This window comes from Pholcus phalangioides, unplaced genomic scaffold (genome assembly GCF_987345545.1).
Source record: "Pholcus phalangioides strain wild (caught in Gottingen) unplaced genomic scaffold, Ppha-v1.0 ptg000003l_1, whole genome shotgun sequence".
Taxonomy (NCBI): Eukaryota; Metazoa; Arthropoda; class Arachnida; order Araneae; family Pholcidae; genus Pholcus; species Pholcus phalangioides.
The window spans coordinates 24,012,874-24,037,166 of record NW_028301596.1 but is presented as its reverse complement, the minus strand read 5'-3'; the positions used below and the strand labels follow the sequence as shown (position 1 = coordinate 24,037,166).

The 24,293-nt window shown below is 37.9% G+C and overlaps 1 protein-coding gene across 3 annotated transcripts in view; it reads left to right on the top strand.

Moving 5' to 3' along the window:
• LOC149088330 (ATP-dependent translocase ABCB1-like) overlaps positions 1-24,293 on the top strand; it is a 532,351-nt gene that overhangs the window by 298,153 nt on the left and 209,905 nt on the right. For all 3 annotated transcript variants that reach the window (XM_089247148.1, XM_089247163.1, XM_089247155.1), the window contains exon 10: positions 18,413-18,526. In XM_089247148.1, coding sequence (XP_089103274.1) covers positions 18,413-18,526 — 114 coding nt within the window. The remainder of the gene's footprint in view (positions 1-18,412; positions 18,527-24,293) is intronic.

Sequence of the window (24,293 nt, the reverse complement as noted above, 5' to 3'; positions counted from 1 at the left end):
AATCTTTCCAACACAACCTTAACATTATTTCCGAATGGTGCTCAACGTGGGAATTACCCCTCAACTTCTCAAAAACTGTTTTGATGAAAGTTACTCGTAAAAGAATTCCCCAAGATTTCCCTCAATCGAGAAACAACTCTCTGATCTCTGAGGTTTCCCATTATAAATACCTGGGCATTATAATCTCTTCCGATCTCTGCTGGAACCTTCACATTGATTATATCTTTAATAAATGTCTCCAAAAACTATTTTTCCTTCGCCATAACCTGAAATTCTCCACCCGTCATGTCCGCCACTTGTGCTACCAGACATATATTCTCCTTGCTCTCTCCTGTACCTGTGAAGCCTGGGATCCCCATACCCAAACCAACATAGACAAACTAGAATCTATCCAAAATAAGTCTACTCGCTTCATTTTTAACTGTTTGTCTTCATCTGTCTCCATATTGGACTCAAGCGCCAACTCAATATCCAACCGCTCTCCTCTCACTGACTTATCTCTCGTTTAACTTTTCTTTATAAAATCCTCCATGGGTTTTTTAATATTTACACTCCCAACATTTTAATTAAATCCTCACATTTCTCTGTTAGACTCAACCATTCCCAAAAATTTCAGCCGATCTTTGCCTCTTCAGATTGTCACAAATTTAGCTTCTTCCCAAGAACTATTATCGACTGGAACAACCTACCACCAAATATTGTAGATTGTACTATGTTTTCCAAATTTTCCTGTTCACAAAGTTCATACTCATTTTCGTAAAAAAATTTCCCTGACTTTTCCAGGTTTTCCAGTCAAATTTTCAAAAAATTCCAGGTTCTTTTTAAATCAAAAAATTGATATAAATTAATAAAAATTTACAAAAATTAATTATATTATGAAACTAGCTATAATACCCGGCGCTGCCCGGGTTTTCTTCAATGAGGCTTTTTTGGATCACGTGATATCTCCCTCTCTTTTTCTTGAGGGACATACAAACCGTGTCCAAGTTAACCAATATGGCAACGTGCGCGATTCATGAAATAAACAAATATAGATTTACACAGAAACGTAGAAATGAATATAATTTTTTTTTTTAAAGGGGTGCTAGGTATTTCGATCCCCCCCCCCCCTGAACTTCAAGTTATCCATCTGTCTGTTCCAGCTTCTAAAAATCCTTAGTTAAAGCTGTGGAATTTTTTCGATGAACTTTTCACGGGCTCGTAACTAATTTTAAAATATCCTAACCCACATGAATTTATGAAAATAAATATCAAAAGAGACAATATGGAGACATGAGAAGATATAAATGAAATCAATGATATTGCTCGAATATCCAACTCAAAAGTATAGGTTTGGCTAATTACTTCATATTTAATCTCCTGGGCTTCGTATATCTCTAAGCGAACTGAATATTTCAAAAATCGAGAATTCAATACAATTTTTAAAATTATTGATGGGGCGGAAAATTCCACTAATTTCCGCATTTCTACAGTAAAATCGACAATTTTAGCACTGATTTCTATGAGGATCACCCTTTTCCTGACTCTCAAAGCGATGCTGATGATGATTATGACGTCTATTCAAAAAGCCTCGTTACTGAGAGTATATTGAAAATGTGGCAAACCATTATAAAGGCATAAACTATCATACATATACTAACAGGATTAAAGAAGTGACAAACCGTTGTAAAGGCATATACACGTCTGAAACGCATTGCTAGGGAACCACGGTAACCAAAGTAAACGTTCGGAAAGTGATTGTTGAGGCCCAAAAACCATTGTTGCCGGACAGTTTTTTGCCAGTTTAGGGCATTTGCCCTGGTCTGACGAAATTTTAAAGTAGCCTATCGTTCAAGTCGGGTCACATTTGGTATATATGCAAAATTTGGCGACGATCGATCTAAAATTGTAGATTTGTATAGAGAACATACACACACACACACACACAGAAAATCAATTTTATATATATAGATTATTTATACTAATTATAAAATTAATAATTTTAATTACAATATCATAATGACATCACAATTGTAGATTTTTTTTTACATGCATTTATGCTTTTCAAATATGCCTGATGGAGAAGAAAAATGGAACACAATTAAGAAATGAGATTTCCCCTTTATGCAATGTCAATGCCCACAAGATTTAAGCCTTTACAGTTGTTTCGTTTGTGACATAATTAGTCAAAGATGTAGTTGGTTTCACTGCATCAAAATTCTTTACAGTTGGCTTGCACCAGCACCTTCTAGAGATAGATCTATCTCGCGCTAGAATCAAGAAGTTTAGCAATCGGGGGTTGTTCGCTGAACTCCTCTGATTTCACATGCTTGGCATGGTTCTGGATAACTTATCTGCTGATGTTGCGAGTTTTGCTGCAAAGCTGCCACCATGCTTTTTACTGCTTTTTACGGGTCATTTTTGACTGCTTTAATTCAATCAGCTTACTGACGATCTGCCCACACAAGTTTTCTTACAACACAAAATTGTTTTCAAATAAAAATACCCAGATGGAAAATCGAAATATACACGTGCGTCATCCGCTGCTCCTAACTGAAGTGAACTTACAAAATTATTACAACTGAGCTGTGTACCCATGACATTCTACGATGCTTAGTTATGATGTTTGTTAACATTAGAAAGAGTTACGATAAAGTCGTAGCAATATGCTTTTCCAAGTGGACTTATGAAATCCTCGTTCTCCCTCGGCAGTATCTAACGTTTTGTGCGCTATTTTATGGATTATCAATATTTATTCCCTTTTTTTATCCTGAAAGATTTTTTTTTCCTCTTTATTATTATTTTTTATAGATCTTTTTTTCCCGATGAGATGTTAATTATGACGATTTTCCAGGTCGTTGTTGGAAATTTCCAGTTGTAAAACAAAAATGGGCCATCTTCCCTGATTTCCCTGACTTTTTTTAGTAAAAAAAATTTTCTGACTTTTCCAGGTTTTCCCTGACCTGTACAAACCCTGTGTTCATCAGTCGTCATTCATAACTTCCGCATCCTCTTAGGCCTCGGCCAAACAATATTGAATAAATAAATAAATATCATAGGCACTCGGCTAAAATGATTTTTCTGGAGCCCCTCCCTCTACCTTGCTATAAATGCTTACTCTCGATAATTTTAACCAGATTTGAGGCCCCTCTGCAATTGAGGTTTCTGGGCCATGTTCAGTCGGACCCATGCATTAAGACGACACTGGCTGGATGTCATGTGTAATTGTCGATTAGCGTAATTTTCCTACAGAGAATTCAGAAAAGAAAAACAACTGAACCCGTATTTTTGGAGCTAGACTTTCATTGAAACTTATTTTAAAGAAACTTATGCTGGAGTAATCGTCTTCATATTTATTGAGAAAAGCAGCAAAATATATGATATTTGCTCAGATGAACGACATCCTTGAGCCACGAATTCTGCCTGGTTACTACAGGCATCGGGAAGAATTTTGCTGCCATTGTAATTACCTACTTGTACAGTGATACTTCTTTTTTCTTTTTGGTAGCTTAAATACACACTGCTCATTTTTTTTAGGGCAAAAAAAAAGTTATCTTTGTCTTGGCCACAACCATGGCCCCCACAAGGGGTGGGCTGACAAGGCTGTAGCCCCCGGGGCAATTTTCACTTTCTTTTTGCTTTTTCATGCTATAAATTCATTATAATAGGCCCCCATGAAAGTCTTGTCGGAGGCCCCACAAAAGATCCCAGCCTAGGGGCCCTGCTCCAGGATGTGGAGGCATGGCCACAACAGAATTAAATTCTTTGAATTCTTTAAGAAATGTGTCAGCTACAACATTCACGTTATGCGCCCAGCAATGGTAGAGCAAAATGTTGTCACCAAGAAGTGTTTTTAATAATTTGAAGTACGCAGTCATGTAACGCATGGAGTCTGATACTAGATCTTTATTTTCATATTTAGTTTCGTATTCTTTTAAGGTGTCAATTATAGCTTGGAAACACACGAAAGAATTAACAATAACATTTAAATTATTGAGATTTCTCAGAAAAGTAATATAAATTCAAATTTTTGCATTTATTCGTGAAAATTAGCAAATTTTGCATTCATCGCATTTATTTCATGAATTTCACATTTATCGCGGTTATTTCGTAAATACGAAATTTACGTATTCCTACTGATTAGAAAAGATAACCCTTTATTGCTTTCTTATCCATCTTCCTTGTTTGAGTTGGGATATGAGCATAACAGACTGGCCCAATGATACATATGCCTTATTCAAAAAAGACTTCTGTTTCACCCACAGGTCAAACAAACTTACATTGTGAACCAAACATTTTCCAGTCCTGTTCAGAATATAAGCTGAAGTATATTGATAAACTCAGCCCTTAGGAAAGCTGGAAATTTGTTTGTTGGAGTATCTGAGTGTTCTTGCCATCTCAACAAGAGTTCTGTTCGCTACTTCCATTTTGTTCAGGAGCATACGGTGCAGTCAATCTGTGAATAATTCCTTTGTTCTTGAGAATTATTTGGACTGCTTAGTTGTCTAACTCTCCACCATTATCACTCAATACTTGTTCAATATTTTGTGAAGAGATCACACAATGAGAGATCACACATGGTTTAAACCCGGTTTTTTTTGGTTTAAACCGGTTTTTTGTTTTAAATAGTATTAACATTAAAAACAATAAAATTTCTGAAAAATCATTCAAACTTCTTATAATTAATTAAAATAAATGTTTATTAATGTAATTAACACTATTCCTATATTAATTAATCACAATAAATATTTCTTATATTTTAACAAAAACCAATTTTTGCAATTTAGTTATTTTTGTTTAACTCAATGGATTACTACATGTTTGAAAATTCTTTTAATGTTGTTATTAATCATATAATATAAAGATGTTTTCTCCAGTTACTTTCAGTATGCTTAATTAGGAAGCTATTTTGCAAAAACTATAATAAAAATTAGGTGAATATAATGTATTTAATGAAGCATAAATAATGCAGATTAATTAGTGACGATTTACAATATACTAGGTGATTATAACTGAGGTTCTGATTTCAAAACACTAAAAAAAGAACTATTGTCAGAATGACTTGAAAATTGACATGAAAATATTCCTGAAGAAATGAAATTTTATTTGGTAAAGGGGAAAAATACATAAAAATGAAAAATTAATGACATCATCCAACACGTGGAAAATTTGCTCACAAAATGGAAATGATAGCCAGTCATGGCAAAAAGATAACTTAATTATAGCATTGCACGATTTCATAATTCATGGAAACATCACAAAAGGAAAAAAATGAAGTAATTGAACAAATAACTACAACTTACTCAAGAAATATTAAATATGTTTTCCACCGTGTTCTGGCTATGAGGTTGAAAGCACAAAAATTCTTGTTCAACAACAGATCAGAATATGCCATGGTCATGATGTGGATGCACTTGCAATTCACCTTTATTAAACCAAACGTGCCCCCATGTTAATATTTCTGAGGAACTTCTAACATATAGGGGATGCGCTGGATATTGCAATTCACCAAATTTCGCAATCTGACCACTGTTCATAACATTTTGAGGTAGCCTCCCCCCCCCCCTCACAGCCAGAAGTTGCATCCTGTTATTGTCAAAATCTGTCTTCAGCAGCTGTTTTGCTGATATTGCAATGTGCATCTTGATAGTTGTTCTATCTGCACACTGATGCTGTGGAAGTGCCGAAATGATGTGGTTGCATGAAATAGATTATATCGCTGGCCAAGTACAGCATCATCTACTTGCACATTTTGCACTACTAGCACTTTTTTCCCTTTTGCCAAGAAATTTCCATTGCTTCAGGAATATCCATGCAAATTTTCAAGTCATTCTGACCAGTACTTATTGTATAGTTTTGGAATCAAAACTCTTTAATTATAATCACCCTGTATATAGCTGATTATTTTACATAAATCTGTTACTACTATACAGTAGAACCTTGATTAACTGGGCTTAACAGTGGAAGTATAAAAAAAAACTTGCATATTACGACTGGGTGATATACAGTATGAGATGTGCTACTTATGGAAAAGAAAATGAAAATGTCTGTGAGGTAATGTAATTTAGGAATTTAACACTGAACTAAAATTATTGAGAATTAGCATTTTATTTAATACAATTGTTAGAATGTATATAATTGGATACACAAAAACGATCGAACAAAAATTTAGAGTGAAACCCCGCTAACTGGACATCCACTTAAGTCTACATGTTTGTCAATAATTTCAAGGTGTCGAGTTACCAAGAGTCTACTGTATTACTATCGGTGAAATCTTTCGACATTCTTTTAAGCAAGCCAGGTTTTTTCAGGACACTAAAATAGTGTGCTATTAAAAAAAAAAAATTAAAATTTTTCAAAAAAAAAAATTCTAGGGATTTTTTTTAAATTATGCCATAATTATGTTGTCTAAGGAAGGTACCCCCCCCCCCCCCATCGTACTTTTACTAATTTTTTGAGTGGAAGCCCTGCGAATAAGAAAAGGTCACCGAAAAGTTCTCAAAAAAATCTCAGAACTTTGCTTTTGGTATTTGGTAGACACCCTGATTAACATAATATTATAACATGTACGTAATATTGGGTTTCAGTGTATTGTATTGTGTTATTATATGTACAGTAAATGTGCAATTTCAGAGGAAACTGTAGCCATCTAACGGCCAAATTTGTGCTCAGCACACTGAATTACATAAGAAATGACTATTTTCATTAAATGAAAATAGTCATTTCTTATGAAGGATGAAGAAACTTTGTTAAAATTGTTAAAATCAGCTTGCCGCTGTGGTGGTCGAGTGGTCATGGTGACGGACTCGCATCATGGGACCTGGGTTCGAGCCCTGCGGTCACCACAGTGGTGGCTGGCTGAAATTAGTTTTCTGTGGTTCCCTACTTTGAGGTGCAAATGCGAGCTGATCTCCCCTTAAAAAGTCTCACCATAGAGAGCAACAGGCCTACAAACAGTACAAATATTCAATTATTACCCTTCTCTTCTGAAATATAGATGGCAGTACTGAAAAAATCAGACACAACACTAGATACACACTCAGACTGTGGGGTACACACACTTACACTTCCGGCACAACTCGCTAGGTAGTAAATTGCCCATGGCAGTAGACCTGAGTTGTGCTCAGTTTGAAAAAAAGAAAGTGTGACATCAGAAATCGTATTTTTCTGTAAAAGTCAATTTTTCTCTTTTATCTGGGTGGGCATTTTAAAATCTGTGACAAAATTATGAAATGCTTTTTTTTTATTCCTCAGCTGCATTCTTTTTCGGTATAAAAATTTTACTCAGGATTTAGATCAGTTATCATTGTTATATATTGATGCTTAGCTATTTACTGTTTGGCCCACTAACTATAGCGATGGACACACATCCCTACAACCAATTAGCATGTCATCCAGAGCATGACTGCCCTTCTTTATTAAAATCACTATCTTACAAGGCAGGATGGTGTTGCCATCTACAAATGGTATTATGAAGTAGTAGATACATTACATGCCCTTTTTATTTATTTTTTTAAAAAAACATTAAAGTTCTATTATAGTTAATGTATGATAATGTGATAATGAATATTTAATTTATTGTCTATAACGTATGGGTTTAACTACAGTCCTCTCTGATCTTCTCAGGATTTGACCTGCTTCTGGAATTGCATCTTAAGTTGAAGATGCCATCTTTTTAGCTGCCGTTAAAGGGTACAAATCTTCAACTGTTCTGGTTCTGGTGATCTTCTCATTAGCTGTTTTGTCTTCTCTTACGTGGTGTCTATTTCTTCGATATGTACCTCCATCTTTTCCCTCGATTATATAGGAACGAGGTTTCAGTCCTGTCTTGGTTATGACACCTTGCTGCCACGGTTCACAAGGTCTTTTCTTGAACCAGACCCTTGAGCCTTGTTTGAGTTCAGGATGATGCATTGTATGTTTGTCAAATCTTTCCTTCTGATATGCTTGTCTGGTTTTCAAGATTTTACTGGCTTCAGCTGTAGAAAACTTTGGCTTGAGTTGATGAGGATGAGTTGTCAAAAAGGATCTTAATCATCTGCTCATCAGCAGTTCAGCCGGAGAAGGAAAATCCTGTGTAGGTTGTATCCTATAATCCAGTAGGACCGTATGCAGATCTTTACCTTTTTCTAGAGCTTTTGTGAGAGACTTCTTCAAAGTTTGTACAGCCTTCTCAACTTGGCCGGGAAAGGCCAACTTCAAATTATTAAAAACACTTCTTGGTGACAACATTTTGCTCTACCATTGCTGGGCGCATAACGTGAATGTTGTAGCAGACACATTTCTTAAAGAATTCAAAGAATTTAATTCTGTTGTGGCCATGCCCCCACATCCTGGAGCAGGGCCCCTAAGCTGGGATCTTTTGTGGGGCCCCCGACAAGACTTTCATGGGCCCTATTATAATGAATTTATAGTGTGAAAAAGCAAAAAGAAAGTGAAAATTGCTCCGGGGCTACAGCCTTGTCAGCCCACCCCTTGTGGGGGCCATGGTTGTGGCCAAGACAAAGATAACTTTTTTTTTTTGCCCTAAAAAAAATGAGCAGTGTGTATTTAAGCTACCCAAAAGAAAAAAAAAAGTATCACTGTACAAGTAGGTAATTACACTGGCTTTCTCAACTTCTGGGAAAGTGAGGTGAAGTAATACTGTGTGTCACGTTTCACTCTTTGAAAAATTTTCGAAGGCTTTCTGCATTAAATGGTGGCCCTCCGTCACTCACCAATTCTTCTGGTATTCCATGCCTTGCAAAGATGCTTTTCATTGCTTCTATTACTGCCTTTGCATTAGTACTCTTCATGTTTTTAACTTCTGTGTACTTTGAGAAATAATCGATCATCAAAAGATACTGTTGACCTCTCAAGTAGAAAAAGTCACATGCCACTTTTTCCCATGGTCTTCCAGGCAGAATTTGTTTGAACAGGACTTCTTTAGAATTTGCCCTCTGATTTTGCGGACAGATTTTACATCTGTTGATGTAGTTTTCCACATCGTCATTTATTTTCGGCCAGTAGAAATATTCTCTAGCTTTCAATTTGCAAGCAATAATACCTCGATGCAAGACATGCAGTTTTTCCAAAACTTCTGGTCTTGCAACTTGTGGCACAACAAGTCTCTTGCTTCTGCATATTATTTCTTCTTTAGAATAATATAGCTCATCTCTACAGTGCCAGTAAGGCTGAGCTGCTGCTCTGGTTCTATTCTTTTCTGACCATCCCTTTTGAACATGATGAAGCACATCCTGCAGCTCTGCATAACTTGCTGTCATCAAAGCATATTCGTGTCACTTATTGGGTGTAGCACATGCAAGGAGATTAATCGAGACAGCTGCTTCTTGCTCGTAATCCTCTTCAAATTTGTCATTTGGCGATTGAGCTATTGACGAGGCGTCTGCAATCTTTAGCTCTTTACCAGGTATGAACATAAGTTCATCATATTTGTTCAATCTCAATAGCATGTGCTGAAGTCTGGGCTTGTGATCTGTTTGAACAACTACTGGTCTTCCATAGGTGTAATAATTGAAATGTTCCAGCCCATAGATCACAGCTAACACTTCTTTCTCGATCTGTGCATAGCGCGTTTGAGCTGCTGTGAGTGTAGCAGATCCATATGCAACTAGTTTGTTATCTTGTAGGAGAACTGTTCCTGATCCGTGCTGACTGGCATCCACTGAAACAGTCGCTGACTTTTTTACATCAAAATATTGTAGACATGGAGCTTGCTCTATCATTTGTTTTAATTTGTCAAAATCACATTGGGTATTTTCATCCCACAGCCACTCAGTATCTTGTTTTAATAGCTGGCGTAGCGAGTGAGTTAAACTAGAAAAATGAGGAGTGAACTTGGCTAGATAAGTTATCATTCCAAGAAATCTTTGTATATCCTCATGACATTTGGGAACAGCAAACTCGTTAATGGCCATAAATTTTTTGGGATCTGGAGTTATTCCAGTATCCGACATTATATGTCCCAAATAATTGACTGATGTTAAGGCTAATTGTGTCTTTTCAATATTGAACTTAAGATTAGCTTCTCTGGCTCGTGTCAAGGTTCGACGGAGTAACTGACAATGTTCTTGCATGGATGAAGATCCAAGGACTATGTCATCAAAGTATGGATTTATTTTTGGATCATCTTCAAAAACTTCATTCATAGCGCCATGAAACTCTTCTGGGGCATTGTTTAGCCCAAATGGTAAAACTAAAAATCGATATCTTCCCCAAGGTGTTGTGAAAGTTGTTAAAAATGATGATTCTTCATCAAGTGGTAACTGCCAAAATCCATTTTTTGCATCTAAGATTGTAAATACTTTACATCCTTGCAGCTTTGTTATCAGATTATCGGCTGCTGGTATTTGATAGTGAGGTCTTTGTATGGCATCATTTAATGGCCTTGGGTCTAGACAAATGCGTAATTTTTTGGGTGTATTCACCACAACCATGTTGCTGACCCACTCAGTAGGTTCCTCTGCTTTTGCAATTATTCCATTATCACTCATACGTTTAAGCTCCTGTTTCACTTTGCTATGAAGAGCCAATGGCACTTTTCGTGGAGCTGCCACATTTGGTGAATAATTTTCTTTCAATTTAATTTTTATAGTACGTTTGAGTCGTCCCACACCAGTAAAAACATCTGAGAATTCTTTCATAACTTCTTCCAGGGTGTCACTCTTATGTGAATTTCTGTTCATTTTCATAAGGTCATTCAATCTTTTAATTAGTCCTAATTCATTGCAAGTAACTAGGCCTAATATAGGGCAGGAATTCAGAGTTGTTACAAGAAATTTGAAACTTTTCTTCTGATTCTTGACCTCACAAGTTAACGAACACTCGCCCAATATTGGAACTACATTATCACTGTAGTCTAGCACTGGTTTTTTAATTTTTTTTACAGTTGGCTTCATTTTCCATTTTAGCAGTTCACTCTTAAGTATAATGTTCACTTGTGCTCCAGTATCCAGCTTAAATTTGACATTGTTGCCATTAACTAGGATCTTCTGAAGCCACACAGAGTTTGGTTTTTCATTCTCTAAGGGATCAATTGATTTTACTTCACCGAAATAAACAGTATCTGAGCCGCTGTCGTCACTGGCGTGATCTACTGTGTTAACTCGGCGAGTATTTGTTCTTTTATAGAAAATCTTTTTCCTACAAACAGTGATTTTTTCCACCGCACTTGCGGCACTTACTTCCGAAGGCCGGACACTCTTTTGGATGGTGTTTTTTTCCACACTGTTTACAGTCTCTCTGCTCAGCGTTTTCGTTGTTTGCTGGCCGCAACAATGCTGTGTGGTGTTTGTTTCTCCTTACGGCGTCAACCGTTATTTTGCTTTCACCCATCTCCGTTGCCTGTGCCTTACTATGCTCGCACGTTTTGCACTCGCTAATGATGTCTTGCAGTGTCTTCATTGATCTACTCATTTCTCGGACCAGTCTTGCTTGTAGTGCTTTGTCACTCAGTTCTTGGACTGTGGCGTCGGAGCCGGGGGTGCTGTGGGTGCTCGAGCACCCACAGTCCTTTGTGTGATGGGGCTGAGCACCCACAGAATTATAGATTCAGAAATAAAAATCTCCTATGTAGATTTCTGATTTTTTTCCCAAGCATTGAATACAATTTTTTAAAAAAACTGAAAGGGAAAACTTCTTGTATGTTTTCTCCTTTTAGCAAGGAAAAGTGCAAAATAAACATGTGTTTAGGACATCAAGAGAAACGGGGCACCGCAAAAAAAAAAAAAAAAAAAAAAATGTGGAATTTTTCTTTCCTTTCTGTTTACTGTCGCTGTAGTTCTAGTGGCTACAAAGAAATTGCTTTGTGGACATATACATCTACTTAAACACTCTGCCTGCAGCAAACACTATTTTAGCATTGAGTTGGGGATGTTTTGAAACAGCTTTAGTAAAAAGGGGGGCATTCCGCTTTTTTTTAAAGTAAATAGCCGAACCACAACCGGCTATAGATATTTATTGTTTAGTAGGCAATATCGCCCCCCCCCCACTTGTCTGGAATGGATGGGTAATTCGCTTGCCTCCCTAGTAGAAGGGGTGCTAATCGCTTTCTATTATATTTCTTCTTGAGCAGCCCTCCATGATTGTGTACACTCCTCTGGTAATGCGCCCAAGGTGAATGTTGCTTACAGTGGTGCTTTGACTATTGATGTTTTAAATTGGATTTTAGCATGGACGTCGCTGGGAATACGACTGCCCTGGAGCGAGACAACATTGATTGTCGTTTGGGTATAACATACAGAGTATATATACACTAGATAACCAGATGTTTGTATGGGCTGTAGTAAGCACGCCTCCCTGGAAACCTCTGATATTTCCGGGGAGGTGAGAGAACTTCCCAGAAACTTCTTTCAGACACCCAAACTGAACCATTTTTTTTCATGTACATACTTCACATGATAATTAAATGTTTGTCTGGTGATTGTCGCATCTCCAGGCAATTCCAGCTCACTTACGTTTTTATGGTGTCCAGACAAGGACCCACCATAAGAAAAAACAGGGCATAATACATGTGGATGGCTGTTCCCAAAAAGATAGTTCGTGAAAGAGACAAACAACCTCACACTACTGAAGTGAACAAAAGTAAAAGTCGACAAATGGTTGTGTATGGAGGTATGATAAATTTTTGCGTAGGATATAGAAAAGTGGTACGTATATTTATAAGAGAAGGGGGGCATATTCAGACAGTCATCTATTTTTTATCATCGTTAAGAGTGTTCCAACACAATTTGTTGTAGTGCGAGCATATCAAGGTATCTCGACCACAATTTAATCTTGGTAAGTGATATTTCATTAACAATTTTTCTTAAATTTTTGGGGGCATTTTGGATACCACATGTTATACGGATGTTCTTGAGCTTTTACGACAAACATCAATGGATGTATTAAGGTTTTCAATGCAGCTTTGATGGCTACTACTTTACCGCACACCAACTCCGGTCATATATCGCCATACGGCAATTTCCAACCAGTGGAGTTGGGTCGGAAATGAAGGCACCATCCATCGGTGGTCGCCCCAGGTGAAGAACTTGCTTCTGATGTTCTATGCCCGGATTCGAACCCATGGACCTCGATGATAACCTTCATAGTGGAAGACGAGCATTTTACCACTGCGCAAGTCGGGCGGCAACATTCGAAGGATGGCTATCGCAATCCCATTAAAAATGTTTTACGGATTAATCAAAAATGTTTAATCATTTATTCAGCTGATTTACTGAATTTTTTAAACGCTAACCATTCATAACAAACATAATATTGGTACCTTTATAATAACAATTGTTGCCATAAAATCTATTTTATCAATTTCATGAACATATTTGATTTAGGAAATAGACAAATACTGTATATTGGAATAGATTAAGAAACTAGGGTACCCGAGTATTATGAAGAATTTTAATGTGTTGAATATAATTATCAAATGCCGGCCCTTTTCAGTATCTTGTCTTTTTTTTTTTTTTTAAAAAGAAAAGGTTATTTTAAGTTGATTACTGATTTCGAAACTACTTTCGATCTTCTGTCGCTTGTTTTCTTTAGAAATTGTAAGGAATGTCTGCAAGAGAAAATTCAAGGTAAAAATTAAATTTGAAAAAAATTCTTCAATTTTTGGAAGTATCTAAAAGAGGGGCTTTGGATGGCGCAGTGTTTCTCAAAGTGTGCGTCCTGGCTCCTAGGGGCGTCACACTTAGCTGGAGATATTGATTTGTATGCCTATTTATGCTTTGAAGTAGTTCTTTTATATGGATAAAATATCTATATCACTGTGGTTATTGACCTTTTTCCATTCTGCACCCCCAGTGCAATACGATTTACCTTCCTGCACCCCCTTAGATAACTGTAATACGTTTTTTATTTGTTATGAAATTTAGTTTTTCGAGTTAATTACATTAATTAATTTTTATAAGTTCTTTTAAAATATTTTTTATAAGTTCTCGTAAAAATATATATATATATTTTTACTATTAAATAACTATTTATTTACTAAGCTTTCTCGCATGAAGCAGTCAAAAAAGTATTCATTCAAAAAAAAAATACAATCAAAAACCGGATTTCTAATAAGGCATCGGTTTTCAACCTTTTCTGACTCGCGAAGACCTTTTCAGTATATAATTTCTATGGCGGAGCCCTATTTGACTCAAGTAGCCCTTTTTAGCGTATAATTTATATGGAGGAACCCATTCTTCTTTTTTTGTTCATTTATCAAATTTACTGATTTTATTTTTCTCGAGCGGTTGTGGAGGTCCTAGGAAGCTCACACGGAGCCCCATGGGCTTTGCGAAGCACCGGGTTCGAAACCACTGTTCTAAGGAATCGATTTTGAAGTTTTCCAGGTATAGATAGTCGAATCCCATTATAACAAACTCCAAGAGACTGGTGAAATCACTTCCTTATAACGAAATTTCCTTATAACAGGAAACGGAAGAAGAAAACTTCATATGCAAATCAAAGTTCATGACATCAAAAACCAGAAAAAGGAGATAAGGGCAGAAATCGGGATGTTGCAAAAACGTCTGTTTTACTGCCGTAACTGTGAAATTCGATTTCGCAGTATTTTTTTTTGAGACAAGGTGACTTGAGGATGTCTCAACAACATGATTTACCGGAATCCATGGCGTGGCGTGTTATAGGCAGACTGGAATCCGGGCAAACACAACGTAGTGTCGCGGACGCTGTTGGAGTCGCCAGAAGTGTTGTTGCAAGGCTCCATTGTTGGAATCGATTCCAAGAAACAGGAAATGTTAGACGTCGACCAGGGCAAGGTCGGCCACGCGCCACTACAGCAACTGATGACCGGTATATACGGTTAACAGCCCACCGAAACACAACAGAGAATGCTACGCAGCTGCAAAGACGGTTGCTCATGGCAACGGGACGAAGGGTGTCCAGCCAAACAGTACGTAATCGGCTTCATGAGGGAGGGCTCTATGCACGTAGGCCAATGGTCTGCATTCCGTTGACCCCACGCCACCGTGCGGGCCGAAGAAGATGGGCTGCTGAACATCGAGATTGGGAGCAACATGATTGGAGCCAAGTGCTGTTTACAGACGAGTCCCGATTCAGTCTGGAGTGTGACACCCGACGTGTTCTGGTATGGAGGGACAGGGGCACTCGAAATAACCCTGCATTCGTTCGTGAAAGGTCACAATACAGACGAGCTGGTTGGATGGTATGGGGTGGAATCAGCATAGGCGGATGTACAGACCTCCATATCATTCGGAATGGCACTTTGACGGCCTGAAAGTATGCAGACGAGATACTGTGACCTCATGTCATCCCTTACGCTGGAGCCATTGGTGATTCCTTTGTTTTCCAGGATGATAATGCCCGACCGCATAGAGCTCGTCTGGTGGAGAACATGTTTGAAGCTGAAACAATACAGCGTATGGAATGGCCAGCGTGCTCTCCTGACCCGAATCCAATTGAGCATGTTTGGGACATGCTCGGACGACGCATTGCTGCGCGACCAAGGCCGCCTGTTACTGTCCGAGACTTGCAGATTGCACTTCTTGAGGAGTGGAACAGTATTCCCCAAAGTCTGATCGATAACTTCATCGCATCCATGGCAAACAGGTGTGCAGCAGTCTTAGCTGTTCGAGGAGACCACACGCCCTATTAAAACCCATGCATCATGTCTAAACAGTACTTTTTTTTATCGTTTACATGTAACCAAATTGTTGCCCTAAATCATCTTTTCATGTTTTTTCCATATTTTCAAAGAATTAAAGCTTAATTCCAAATTTTTTTACGTCTTTTTTCTGTATTGCGCATTGATACGTGTGTACTATCCATTGTATGTCAATACGTGGCTGTCTCGCACGGTTTTCTTCACTTTTTTGCTTGCTCCCTTAATTGTTTTGAGCAGTGCATATTGGTGTTGGTTTTATTCAACCACTTCATTTCAGCGGAGTATGCGGGGATTGAAATCAGTGCTGGATTTAGGTAGGTGCAGCCGCACCAGGCCTCTAAATTTTAGGGGCCGCAAAACGGAGTAAAAATACTTTAAAACGGAATAAAAAGTAATAATTTTAGTAAGTTACATTTTGACTTATTAATAGAGCAATAGCTTAAAATTCTTTCCAGACAGGGAACTCACAGGCCTAGAGTTTTGTCTACCCAAAAAGCGAGCAGGTTTTATGTCCTGGGCGCTTGATCAGAAAGAACGCTAAATTCTCCTTTCAACGACGTATTTAGAACTACATTAAAGGGGGATGCCTGCTTGCCCCGGCCGTAGTATTTAAATGCGGCTCCAGGAAGTGATCGTCTAGCTTTGAAAGCCCTTTCGTTTTGGTGGCCTGCATATAGATATTATAGACATGGCTATGATCATTTGAGTCGCACCACGGTCATTTTCTACAAACGAGGGCTAAATAGAATGGGACCTACCATTTATTGCCGATTCCGTACTTCAGGCTTGTTTTTATGCTCATCGAGAGATTGTGTGCTAATCCTTCGATGGGGGACTTCCTGCGGTACCAATTTTTTCTTCGGTCATGTCGACGTTTCTGTTGTACCCCTGTGTCTGGAAAGTTTTCTGAAAAGGACGAACTGCGTATCGAATACGTGACACCTTTGGTACTTTAGGTGAATATCTTATCGATCTGGGCTACCGCGCCCTCTTGGCTGTGCTTTATGGGGAACCATTAGGGCAATTTTTCATCGGCCCTCTTCTATGGTGAATTTACAGGGTGGAGGAGAAAAATAACAAGAATCGTTTCAGGCTGGAGCCATGTCAGCCCATAATAGAGCAGTTAAAAAGTGCCCGGGCCCACTCGTACAAATTACAAATTTTCGTGTTGGGTGGTGGGTACTATTGCCCAAATTTATTGTCAAATAGCTTTTTATTACCATTCTATAATAATGCACAGTTTGATAGTCATTCTCATGTACTAGTGTAAACCTAGAGGGCACCGCGCCGGATCCATCGAGAGCACGTTTTGCACTGTTCTGCAACAAGCCATCCTCCGGCTGACAGGAAATGTTCTGCAGTAAAAACAACGGTAACAGTGTTTTTACTCTTTTCTTAAAATTCTTCCAGATTGTTCTGCAGTAGCACTGATTTTTCTGGCACGTTCGTCACATATATCAGCATATACTGCTTTGCTTTGTATTGGGGGGGGGGGGTAGGAATTAAAGGTATCGGTGAAAAAGCTAGGATTATTGTTTATCATAGGAAACTCCTTATCACGTTCTCTTAAACTTACAATTTTGCTGACATCTCTTTTAAATTTTTAATGTGGCGTTGTTAGTACCATCATGAAATGCATTCATGAGCAATTTATTTACAGTACAAAGGTTTTATAAATCAAAAAAAAAAATAATAATAGGAATAAAGCAATTTTTTCTCCGACAAAACTGTCCAAATTTGAGAATTTTTTGACTTCTCCAAGGACTTAGAGACCCCTTTGAATGCTAGCAGACACGCTAACGTAATTTCCGATAAATTTTTTGCTGCCCTTCGTCTTCAAATATTATCTTTACGGTATATATCTCAAATAAAAAATATTTTATCACAAATAAAAAAGATTTGGCACCAATTCCAATTTTTTAGACGCCATGGTGACCTGGCACCTTAGATTTGTCCAGCCTTTTGTTATGAGTTTATAAAATGTAATAAAAAGTATTTTAAATTTTTTTCACTTTATATATACATTTTTTACAAATACATTTTAAATTTTTGAGATCCTTCAAAGCAGGGGGGGGGGTGGAAGAGAAGTTTGGGGGTCCCCCCTCCCCCAGGTTATGCCAGTGTGAGCACCCACGGGTCAGAAAGCGAATAATAGTCGGCAAATTTTTCGCCTTTTTCTTGTTTTATTTCAAGGAATTTGAAAGATGCATAAATCTCATTCTGATAGTCCGAGAAATATTTGTCGAACTCACGAAGGATTTGTTCGAGCGATATCGCAGTGCTTGCTGCTGTGGGCGCAATATCGAAGGATCGCAACTGCTTCTTCAATTCCTCTCCACACACATGACGAAAAAGAGCAGTTTTCGTAGTTTCTGCCTCCAAGCTGTATTTAAGCGCTTCTAAATAATCCAAGAAATCTTCCTTCCAATACCTCCATGCTTCGGACGGGTTTGCTCCGGCATCGAATGGCTGGATGATCGGCAGGCTGTTCGCCATCTTTTTCAGATCTTTGAAGCGTAAATTCAAAAATACGTGAGTATTTCTCTAACTGACACCATGTTATAAATTGCTGCTTGGCTATTTGATGTTTGGTCCACTAACTATAGCGATGGACGCAGATTACTACAACCAGTTAGCATGTCATCCAGAGCATGACTGCTCTTCTTTATTATAATCACTATCCTACAAGGCAGGATGGTGCTTCCATCTACAAATGGTATTATGAAGTAGTAGATACATTACAATCATTACATAATTTTTTTGTGTCTGTTGTGTAAAATAATTTTTCTGCATTTATACTTTATTTTTTAGGTATTCTTCAATGTGATGATGGGTGCTATGGGTATTGGGCAAACTGCTCCATATTTTGAAGCATTCAACCTTGCTAAGGGTGCTGCTGCAAAGATTTATAGCATCATAGAAAGGGTAATGGGAAAACCTTTTTTTTTAAATTCCTGAAAATAATTTTTTATGATCATAGTGATTTGGTCTCAACTAGGATGAACAGCTGGGTCTGATGCTCCGAGCGTCAGCCCGGGGCATAAGTTTCACTCTTCCATCTCTCCTTCAACATTAACATTGCAAAGGGGTGCCTAAACGCATGAGTGCCCCAGCTGACCAAGTATCTAGTTGTGGCTCTGCATAGCCATGTAATGAGAAATAAATATGTTATTGTCTTAGCAACTTAGCTAATGTTACAGCATAGGGGCTGTTCGAGTATTACATCAGAATTGGGAGGAAAGGGTTCGGATTCACTTAAGTTGATGACAATGGAATGACAAGGTTTGAATGAAGATTATGTCACCTGTATGAAAATATGAAATTATTCTTAATTGCATGTTTACCATCCATAGTACCACTCTATTAACTAATACTGGAAACACGAGCTAAAAATATAGTGTGGTCAGTCTGTAATGATGTGAAAAATAGACCATATGCATGTATATTACCAAAGTTCACTACAGCAGTGTCAGTCAGACTCGCTATGTATATTCTCGAAGGGCAATCGCAATCAAAGAGGATCAACTTTTGGTGGAAAGGGAGGCACAAAGAATTTCTTACTTACTTCAAACAATCCCTTGTATATGAAGAACATAATGACCAAGATTCATCGAAAGACTGGTTATTTGTGGAGATGAAGATTACAAGGAAGAAAATTCATCACTGCCCCAATGGGGACTCGAACCCTGGTCTCTCGCTTGCCGTCTAATGCTCTAAAATCTAAGCTATGTAAGCAGATAGAATATTTCAACCTTGGAGCGTATATATATGTTGAAAGGCACCGTACATGGACGGCGTCAACAATCAATTAATAGCTCGTGAATGACAAATGCCAACCAGATGGCTCCTCCTTCATCTCCACAAATAACCAGTCTTCCGATGAATCTTGTATTGACAAGTGGAGAGGACGTTTCTATATGCATATGGCCGTCTGGTTGGCCTTTGTCATTCACGAGCTATTAATTGATTGTTGACGCCGTCCATGTATGGTGCGCCTTTCAACATATATATACGCTCCAAGCATGGCCCCCACATGCTAGTGTCGGTCCCCCAAGCCAGGATTTTTCGCGGGCCCCCTACCCCCCCCCCTATTTTGTTCAAAATCATTTTGAATTTAATTTTAACTTCGCCACTTGTTCTCGTTCTTCTGAAGGCGTCTGATAAGCGTCTGATAATCGCTAAAACAATAGTTTTTATATTTTATTCAAAATCGTTTTGAATTTAATTTTAACTTCGCCACTTGTTCTCGTTCTTCTGAAGGCGTCTGATAACATCAATATTTTTCACTAAATGATCACCGAAAGCTAAAGTTATTTGTATTGCTGCACTCTGTATGACCCAAAAGCGCTATGCGGTAAGCTTCTTTACAGGGTCAATACACATCTAAATGAATTTTATAAATAAACTAATCAATTACAACGAATAATCAATACTGTAACGAATGAATACATAAAAGCGAATTTTCCGATGATATTAACAATGCTGATATAGAAAAAATTACAACAATAGCATAAATTTGATCACACGTGAGGATAATGTTACCTCTTTAATCCCTCTACCACAATATTTTTTTTTTTTGGTCCGTAGAATATTGTTATATCGAGGTTTCACTGTATATTTAAACTAAATAAAATATAAATGTGTGTGTAATAAATATTATAATATTATCTCATTTCGAGATATGATTATGTGATTTGTATATAATTTTACACAATACAATAGAGCTCCCCTATAGGCCAGTTAAAAGAACGAATTGGTTAGGCGATATGGTTTTCCCATAGAAACTTGTGATTGCCATAGGCGTATTGCCATTTTCACGAGGATGGGGAGTTACGTTCTTTTTTCCTGCAATAATTTTATAATAATTTTCCCTATAATCTTGGGTCTTGGGGGGGGGGGGTTAGAACCCTAAACCCCCTTTGCATATGCCAATGGTGATCGTGATCCATGGTCGGCAGGGCCGCAACTGGGGGGGAGGACAAGCCGGTATCTTGCCCAGGACCAGAAGAGTGCGCAAAATTCACCTTTTAAAGCCTCTTCTTCAAAATTACCTTGGGGGGGGGGATGTCAAAATATGTGCTTACCTCAGCTGATCAAGCATTTAGTTGCGGTCGTGATGGCTAGTGTTCAATGTCAAAGTCTCTCGATTAACGATAATACCTCTATTATGGTATTTTTCTTCGTCCGCAGAATATCGTTATATCGAGATTTCACTGCAATTTTATCATGCATAATACTAGCTACAATACCTGGCACTGCCCGTGTTTTCTTCATTTATTGGGAGGATTGGAAAAGTGACAAACCATTACAAAGGAATAAATATATAATACTGGCAGGATTAAAGAAGTGACAAGCCATTTGAAAGGCACATGTAAAATGCATTACTAGGGAACCACGGTAACCAAAGTAAACAATCCAAAAGTGATTGTTGAGGCACAGAAACCATTGTTGCCCAACGATTTTTCATCCATTTCGGGTATCTGCCCTTCTCTGACGAACTTTTAAAGTAGCCTATCGTTCGATCTGGGCCCTGTTTGGTATATATATCCAAATTTTGGTGACGATCGATCTAAAATTGTGGATTTGTATAGAGAACATACACACAAACAGAAAATCAATTACATATATAGATATATATGCACAGTATCAAAGATATCCACCGCATCTCTATAGTTTCGTTGTTCACCAAGCAAGCAAGTATACTACAACAAATGAAACTACTGTAGAGTCTCCACATGACGAACCACAGTTTGAAGTGTGTTTTACACCAAACAAAATTTATATCCAAACATTTAACTTTACTTTCATTTAGAAAATCAATTATTATTCCTATAACGCACGGGTTCTCAAACTGTGTGCCTCCAACCTTTGTCATGGTGTGAGGTTTTCGAAAATATTCTTTGTTAAACAGCTCTGGAGAGCCAGTGGAGCTCGTGGATAAGCATTGAATAGGGGAAAAGAGCGCCTCAGGTGGAAAAAGTTTGAGACGCCCTGCTCTAACATGAAGTTATTCCATGCAATGATTTTTTTGATAAAACGAAGCGATTCCGTTATGCCAGGTGATTCACTACAGGCGTGCAAAAAGAATAAATAAATTTAGTGAATTAAAGAGTTAAAGTAATAATACTGAAAACTATTTTCATTGGCCTTGGTTGAAGCACCGGCCTGAAAAATTGAACTGAAATAATTTAAATATCTATGTTCACTTCATCTATTCAAATGAGCAACTTTACAATTCTGTTACAGTTGTTTATACGACGTTCAAGAGGCCGAGTCAAAACGTTTTATGTATAAGTCGAAGTGAATAACAGCCTTTTTAAAAAATTATTTCCCCCCCCCCCTATACATATAAAATGTTATAAAATTTTATGTGTTTATTTGCATTCCAATTCTGTTTAAAAAATGTAATTTCATACTTGAGAGGAAATTAAATCACATTTCAAATCATTCATAGAAATAAAATTTAGCACAACACACATTACCTTTGCGGCACGACATTGGGTACAAAATTGCAACAAAATCTTCTCGACTTGCAAAAATTTCCCCATCTTGGACTTTTTTTTTTGGCAGTAGATGATTTTCAATCAGGAGCTTGCTCTTTGGTTGCTTCTCTACTTTATTCTAACATATTCAACTGGTTTGCAGCAGGGTCGTCATTTCAACTTTCTCCTGGGGGGGGGGGGGTCAAAACACATGTACTCAATGTATGTGTGTGTGTGTATATATATATATATATATATATATATATATATATATATATATATACCATTTTTAGTGTATTTTCAAAAGCCGGGCGCCCCCCCCCCCCCCACAAATGACGGGCTTGTTTACAAGATGAACTTTCATTATCAATTTAAAATTCTTGTTGAATTCTTCCAAAATTTCAGTTTTTTTAGAGAAAGCTTTTTTTGTTTTTCCGACATTACGAACGACGAATTTGACAGTCAGCAAGCAGCTCCGCCTGAACGAATGGACCCACCCGAGCATGGCTCGGGGCCCCTCAAGAGAAGAGGGGGGGGGGAGCTCACAAAAATGGGAAGTAATTGAAATTTTCGAGAATTCTCTAGGTTGGGCCTCGGAAAAATCAATTGGCCCGGAGGCCCATGATGCTCTTAAGACGGTCCTGTCAGCAAGCAAAGCACAACATCGAAAGAAAGTTCTACAGGAAATGATCGAAAGAACTTACTGCGCATGTGTACCTATTTTTGGCAGACCTGTACCCCCCAAATGCTTTCAGTACACTTTCTCACCCTCTTGGGATAACGTCGAAAACATAGGGAGAGAAAAAATTGTGAAAGGTCATATGGCCGTCAAAACAATTGAAACCCATTTCTTCGGGACTCTCCTCATCTGCGTATTCTCAGAAAGAGGCAATAAACAAATCACCTAACTGTCCACTCTAAACATCTCATTGGCAATTTTCGTATACGTCAGCAATCACCCTAAAATTTGTCTTTTGCGGTGACAATATGCTAGAACTGTTGCAGGAACACTTTTTCACTGCATACAAAAATTTTGTGCGTATTTGATGGATATAAATTACGTTTTTCTGTTTTCAAAAGTTTCATAAGTTTTCAAAGTTTTAATCGAAATGAAAACGTCGAATAATTGAGGTTTTACGTTAAATAAATGAATAAAATATTTTAACATTAAAATGTATTAGTTGTATTGTTGTTTAAAATTTATTGTTAACAATTGCCACCCAAGTTAAACGTCGTATAAACATGAAAGTTGTATAACTGAGTGACGTATGAACGAGGTTACTCTGTAATTTGTAGATATGCCCTATTAAAAATAATCGTTTTTAAACTTTATGAAACACAATTTAACAAACATCGCAACTGGCCTCGATGCAGGGCCAAACTCTTCTGACATAGATTCATTATAGTTAACTCTCAATGTTCAAAATAAAAATTTAACAAAAATTCAAATTTTTAGTTTTGCTTACCATTCTTTTGGGCTAGAACCGTAGGATTCATCCACGTGGGAAAAAAATTAATCCTTTATGTACGCAAACTCGTTCAACTATTTTACTAGAAGATTTCGAACAATTGTATTTTTGCAGACGCGAACCGTAAATATTTTTCTGTTCAATAACATTGTCTGTTAATAGAACTTTTGAGGGGAGATGTGTCCTCAAGACAGTACAGCGAATAAAAAAGGCCGATGCGGAATGTAGCCTTTTTTTTTCAGAAGCAAGGAAAAAACCCCTTGATTTGTTCGGACTGGGAGGGGGGGGGGGTTACTAGAGGGGCTGTGAGTGAAATCACGTGATTCAGTACACATGTCATTACAGCCATTTCGTACAATACTTTTTGCGGGAAAATGCTTTAAACGAGAAATCTGTATGAGTATCAGTAATAAGAGTTTGCAGCAGAGAGTCGCAGGACCCAAGGAGGAAAAAGTAATATACGGGATCCACTGTATACAAAAGCTTGCAGCAAAGCTGTCTCAGTATCTTAACCCGCCCACGTGAGCGGGGCTGGCGGAGCTTCAGGCCTGGGGCCTCGACCATTTTTGTCATTTTTTGTCTTTTTTCCACACTATTAGTTCACTATAGAGGGGGTCCGCTGAAGAGCGCAACCTACGGGTCCCTGTTCCAGGATGTTGGGGGGGGGGGGTTCATGCGCTTTATCGGCACCCACCAGAGGCAATTTCACTGTGGAATACGCCGTCTGTTTACTTTAATTTT